This window comes from Gossypium hirsutum, chromosome D11, assembly GCF_007990345.1.
Source record: "Gossypium hirsutum isolate 1008001.06 chromosome D11, Gossypium_hirsutum_v2.1, whole genome shotgun sequence".
Lineage (NCBI taxonomy): Eukaryota > Viridiplantae > Streptophyta > Magnoliopsida > Malvales > Malvaceae > Gossypium > Gossypium hirsutum.
In genome coordinates, this window is record NC_053447.1 from 2,146,710 (window position 1) to 2,152,474 (window position 5,765).

At 35.2% G+C, this 5,765-nt stretch overlaps 2 protein-coding genes across 2 annotated transcripts; one reads left to right on the forward strand and one right to left on the reverse strand.

Moving 5' to 3' along the window:
• The first annotated feature begins 1,045 nt into the window (after positions 1-1,045).
• On the forward strand, positions 1,046-2,906 carry LOC107912215 (putative pentatricopeptide repeat-containing protein At5g47460). Its single transcript, XM_016840298.2, has one exon. It carries the CDS (start codon positions 1,085-1,087, stop codon positions 2,888-2,890), a length of 1,806 nt encoding a protein of 601 aa, XP_016695787.1. The 5' UTR covers positions 1,046-1,084; the 3' UTR covers positions 2,891-2,906.
• A 90-nt stretch (positions 2,907-2,996) lies between these two features.
• Positions 2,997-4,929, reverse strand: LOC107912216 (metalloendoproteinase 4-MMP). Its single transcript, XM_016840299.2, has one exon. The coding sequence runs from the start codon at positions 4,793-4,795 to the stop codon at positions 3,710-3,712; it is 1,086 nt and encodes a 361-aa protein (XP_016695788.2). The 5' UTR covers positions 4,796-4,929; the 3' UTR covers positions 2,997-3,709.
• Positions 4,930-5,765: the final 836 nt, after the last annotated feature.

Here is a 5,765-nt window from a genome sequence, read left to right on the forward strand (position 1 = left end):
ACCAAAACATAAACTTACTAATAGTTTAGTGACATTGGGTGCAGTTTACCCATTTTATTATATTTCTAAAATATTTCTTAAATTATATATATATTTTAAAAATCATTCTAATTAGATTACACTTAATTTTTTTAAAACATTTGGATTTAATCATTTTAATAATTTTCAATGCAGTCCTTAAACAGGTAAATTATAATTTTCAACGCTTTAAAAATAATAAAAGTAATTTGACACGCTACCACACGAAGTTGTTGTGAAAATTGCAATGCGAGTCTCACGTAACGTTGTTGTTAGTAATAGATTGAAAAAAAATAAAAAAACCATATTATTTTTGCAAATCAGTACACTATCTTTTTTATCCTTGACATTAGGATCCCTTAGCGGTTGTCTTCTAATCTTTCATTTCAATACAGAACTAAATAAAAGCAACTAAATATTCAAAATAACATTACAGTATGGGATCAAGATGCTATAGACAACTAAATAAAAACTATAGGCAATTGTTGTAATTTCTTTCTACCCACACAAGGTTTATATGGAATACCTAGGCCTTCCTTACATCGCACATCTCAATTGCTTTCTCTCTCTCTTTTTGGTAAGATAATGTCTAATTTCAATTCCAATCTCTCTATTTTTTCTGTATTGTAATTTCAGTTTTAATCCATAAAATTAATCTCTATACTTTAATTTTGACATAATTTAATACCTCAAATTTTATAATGTTACTAGTTAGTCTAAATATTTTATTCTAGTTAAAATGCGTATGTGAATTTTTAAGAATGATTAATATCATTAAAATTCCCTATTAAATTTAAATCTATTATGTCGACAATTTTTTTTTTAATTTCAACATGTCATACTAAATTCATAGATGAGTAAATCGACCTAAATATATTAAATGAATTTAAATTTAGAATATTTATATCAAATTATAAATATAGTATTTATAAATTTAAATGATTTATTAATAACATAAAAATTATAAATAGACGGTATAAAATATAAATCTTAAGTAGTATAGATTCTTAAAAGGTTTAAAGCGTCCGAAAGATTCTTTATATTTCCAAGCCATATATTAAAAGCTATGCGAAGAACACTCTTGGGGAGAGTCCAAAACTACCAGCTTAAACAACAGCAGCGATCATATAATCTCCTATCAAATCACCTTATTAGCACCAATGTCGTCTCTAAAAGGAACAATATTTACAACCAAGTTCGAAAAGAAAGCTTTGAACCATGGCTCAACCTCATTTCAATCCTTGCTAATGGAGGCATTGACATGGACCTTACGTTACACGAGGCTTCAAAGATGCTCCACTCCGGTATTAAACCAAATGACTACTCCCTAGTGCACCTGGTTCGGATCTCAACTGATCTGGGTTATGACTCTTACTGCCAACAGCTTCATTGCTACCTTTTGAAATCTGGGTTTGCCTCCAATGCGTTTGTTTCTAATGCTTTGATGAGGTTTTATCGGCGAATTGACTTGTTGTGTGAAGCGGATAAGCTGTTTGTTGAAATTCCTCAACCGAGTGTTATTTCTTGGAACTCTATGATTTCTGGGTATGTTCAAACGGGGAAGTTCCGTAAAGCTTTGGGTTTGTTTCTTGAGCTTCATAGGTCTGAAGTTTGTAGCAATGAGTACTCATTTACATTGGCTTTGGCTGCTTGTGGTCAGCTGGGGTTTTTGCAATTAGGCAAGTCAATTCACTCCAACGTTTTGAAATTTGGCTTTGAATGTGCTGTTGTTGTTGGGAATTGTTTGATTGATACGTACGGAAAATGTGGGGCTATGGGCGATGCCATTTTGGTTTTTAATACTATGATTGATAATGATATTATTTCATGGAATTCAGTTTTAGCAGCCTGTGCTAGAAATGGAAACCTTGAACAAGCCTTCAGTGTATGGAGCGAAATGCCTATCCGTGATACTATATCTTACAATGAATTGATTAGTGGCATTGCTCAGTTTGGCAACATAGATGATGCAATCGATCTTTTATCTAATATGCCAAACCCGAATTCATCTACATGGACTTCGATTATGACAGGATATGTTAATCGAAATCAGCTGCGGGAGGCTCTTCGGTTTTTCAATGAAATGCACTCCAATGATGTTCAAATGGATGAGTTCTCATTTTCAATAATTCTAAGTGGAATTGCAAGTCTCTCAGCTTTAACATGGGGAATTTTGAGCCATTGTTGTACAATAAAGCGTGGCTTGGATACATCTGTTGTTGTGGGAAGTGCTCTCATTGACATGTACTCCAAATGTGGGCAGATTAAGATCGCTGAGTCTATGTTTCAGTCTTTACCTAAAAAGAATTTAGTGACCTGGAATGCCATGATCTCTGGTTATGCTCACAATGGTGATTCAGCGAAAGCAATCCAGCTTTTCGAACAGCTAAAAACCAAAAGGGACTTGAAACCTGACTGGGTCACATTTCTTAATGTGTTAGCTGGATGTTCTCATAATGAAACACCACTTCAACAGGTGTATCAGTACTTTGAGTCGATGATCAATGATTATGGGATTCAGCCTACCATTGAGCATTGCTGTTGTTTGATTCGGCTGATGGGTCAACGAGGAGAGACCCGGAGAGCAGGGAAGCTGATTTATGAACTTGGTTTCGGATCATGTGCTGTTGTTTGGAAGGCTTTGCTCGGTGCTTGTGGAGTTTGTACTGATATGAAGGTCGCAATGATTGCAGCCGCAAAGGTAATTGAATTGGAAGGTTACAATGATTATGTTTATGTAATGATGTCTAACATTTTTGCTTACTATCACAAATGGGGGGAAATGAGTGTAATGCGAAAGCTTATGAGAGAACAAAGAGTGATTAAAGAAGCTGCTTGTAGTTGGATTGAAATGGAAAATGTCAAGCAATAAAAGAACTCACTTAACACTTCTCTTTGCATTAGGCTCAATATTGCAGAAATCCCGAATGACTGGATCATCCAATAGAAACTGGGATTTGCCATGTCTGAAAAGTGAAAACGTTGTACTTATGCGTGAACCCTTGCTGGAGCTTCACAACCTCCTAATTCCGTCAAGCGTCTTTCTTCTACCATAAGAATCGTTCCGCCATATCATAGAGAACACACAAACCAACCATTTTTTATGGTGGACTACTTTGACGAAACATTCATCAATTATCACTTACATACCTTACAGCTTAATCACCTCATGCCAAGTTTTCAATCTAACAATGAACCAATGAGTGATCAGTCGGCATATCAGGAGGCAACATATGACAAGGGAAGTCAACCCATATTTATATCCCATTTGCTCCCTAAGGACTCTCTTCGCTCCTCACACTCTTCTTCGAGCTCCAATCTCATCTCTTCATTCTCTCTTCCTCTTTGCTCTTCCCTTTTTTCCCTCATGCATACCTCGCAGCTCTTCGTCCATACAGGGTGAATTTACTCTGATTTTTACGCCACTTTTTGGTATCAACAAAAACACAACACGTTAATTGTCAATTTTCATGTGTGTCAGCCTTTCATCTCTAGCATACATCTGAACTTGAGCACATATATGTACATTTGTTTTAGAGACCTATATTTGAATCATATCTGGACAAAAATAAGAGTAAAATTACAAATTTACATCTTTAAAAACCAAAGAATTGTTTTAAATAATGGATGTGAACATATTTTTCCTTCACCCATAAATAATCCTATAAAAAAAAACAAACTAAATCATCATCTAAAGAATAAAAAACACTAGCACTACCAAAGCAAAAGTCCATTTTGATGATCTACAAACGAGACCATTTCCTTTGTTAGAAGAAATTTCAGATTCCCACAAAGAGCTGAACTTGAAGTTAGGGTTTGACCCATACAAAGCTTGGACACCTTTTACATCATCAAGTTTGAGGTCTACTTTTCTGCTCCGAGGACTCAAGCTTGGATACATGACGGCGTCCTTCACCGAACTATGACCCAACCCAAGTATATGACCAATCTCGTGCGTCGCCACCGATTCCAAATCAACAGCCGCCTTTGATTTCACTTTATTGAAATCGACGGCCCACGTTTCAGCTTCATCGAAGTGAAGCCTTCCGTTCTCCGGCGAAAACGCGTGAGCTAAAACACCTAAAACCCCGTCGAACGGTTCCCCGTCTCCGTGATCTCTGCCGAAAAACCCGATTCGGATATCGGCTGATTCATAGTCTTCTGTTTCCGTAAAGTTTACTGGAATCACCGAAGCCCATCTTGTAAACGAACGATTAAAAACTGTTCTAATTTCCGATGAGCTTATGTAATTGATCATGTCCGAAGTAGAAAAAGCGTATGTTAATGTCATAGGCATATCCGAACCCGACTTGGCGTTCCATCTCGGCTTTCCATCAAAATAAGTATAGTGTTTCGTTGCATGGATCATCCCCGGAGCGGTATCAGTGTCACCACACCTCGGCGACATGATCGTCGATATCGTGTCTGAATCGAGTTTTCCGGTGACCCGTAACCCGAGCTTTTGTTGGTATAAAATGACGGCGGATTCGAATTGAGTGTCGTAAACGTCGGTGAAGTTACCGTCTTGGCCGTCGGGGATGGACAAGTACCCGAAACGTTGGAAGTACTTCTTGAGCTCCGACATGCCGTTGATGACGTGGCTATCCTTATCGGCGCCTTTAAAACGAGTGAAATTAAACCACGTGGACTTGTGAGTATCATCGGTAGTTATGACAGTTATTCGTTCGGGTGTGATTCTGGCTGGGAAACAAGAACGTGGGTAAAAACAGAGGAAAATAAAGAAGAAGAAGGAACAGTAACGTAACAACAGAAACATGGTTTTCAGTTGTTAGTTACTTTTTAGGATTTGAAATGCAAAATAAAAATGGGAGGAATTGGTGGAATGGTTGGTTTTTATTATGTGATTGGGTAAAGGATCAAACCCCTATTAAGTACGACTTTTCAAATAGAATCCTGGTGGCTGTATTTAAAGAGGTAGGCAAAAGCTTAAAATGAAAAAGTGTTATTTTAATCCTGTTATAAATATATGGCGAAGTTGCAATTTAACACTTAGAAAATAAAAATAAAAATTTATTTTTAAATCTTTAAAAATGACCTCTCAAATAATTATAATTAAATTTTCACTCCTAAAGAAATTTATAAATTCACTCATATATGTTGAAATGAAACATTAGAAGTGAATCGGACAAAACTACAAGTAAAATTAATTTTTAAATTATCTTTTAGTTTTTTTTAAGAAAAAAACGGTGTTTAATTATATTCTGCTTTGAATTTTTATTACATTTTTTTTAAAAAAATTTCAATATTATTAAACCATTCTATGTACAATTCATGCATAATTAACAATAACAAGTCATTATCACACATCAGTAATAGATAATTCTTATGATTTGATGAATATAAACGCTTAAAATCATTTAGCTAAAGTAATTGAACTAAAAATCATGACTTCAATCAATTTAACTCCAGTTAATTTTTTATTAAACCGGGTTTTTTTTTAAAGCAAGGACGTTTCAAAGTTCAAACATAACGAAGGCGAGAACAAAAAAGGAACGGGAAAGTCTCGTAAATTCAGCTAAACTGGCCGTTTCAACGAGACTCATTGACTTTGAAAGCAGACATTGGTGGGTTAAGTTAACCAATAGTTTCTAATTAGACTTTTATTAATTAATAATTCGGATTTATGATCTTATTTTGAACCTGATTTGGTTCAAATTTGGTTGATGAACTGTTTATTATTGTTTGTTGACCAAATTACTTGATTTCATCATTCATCACTTCAATTT

Bases quoted from the DNA above. Each gene is read 5' to 3' on its own strand.
- LOC107912215 (XM_016840298.2), top strand. From the start codon at position 1,085: ATGCGAAGAACACTCTTGGGGAGAGTCCAAAACTACCAGCTTAAACAA.
- LOC107912216 (XM_016840299.2), bottom strand. From the start codon at position 4,795: ATGTTTCTGTTGTTACGTTACTGTTCCTTCTTCTTCTTTATTTTCCTC.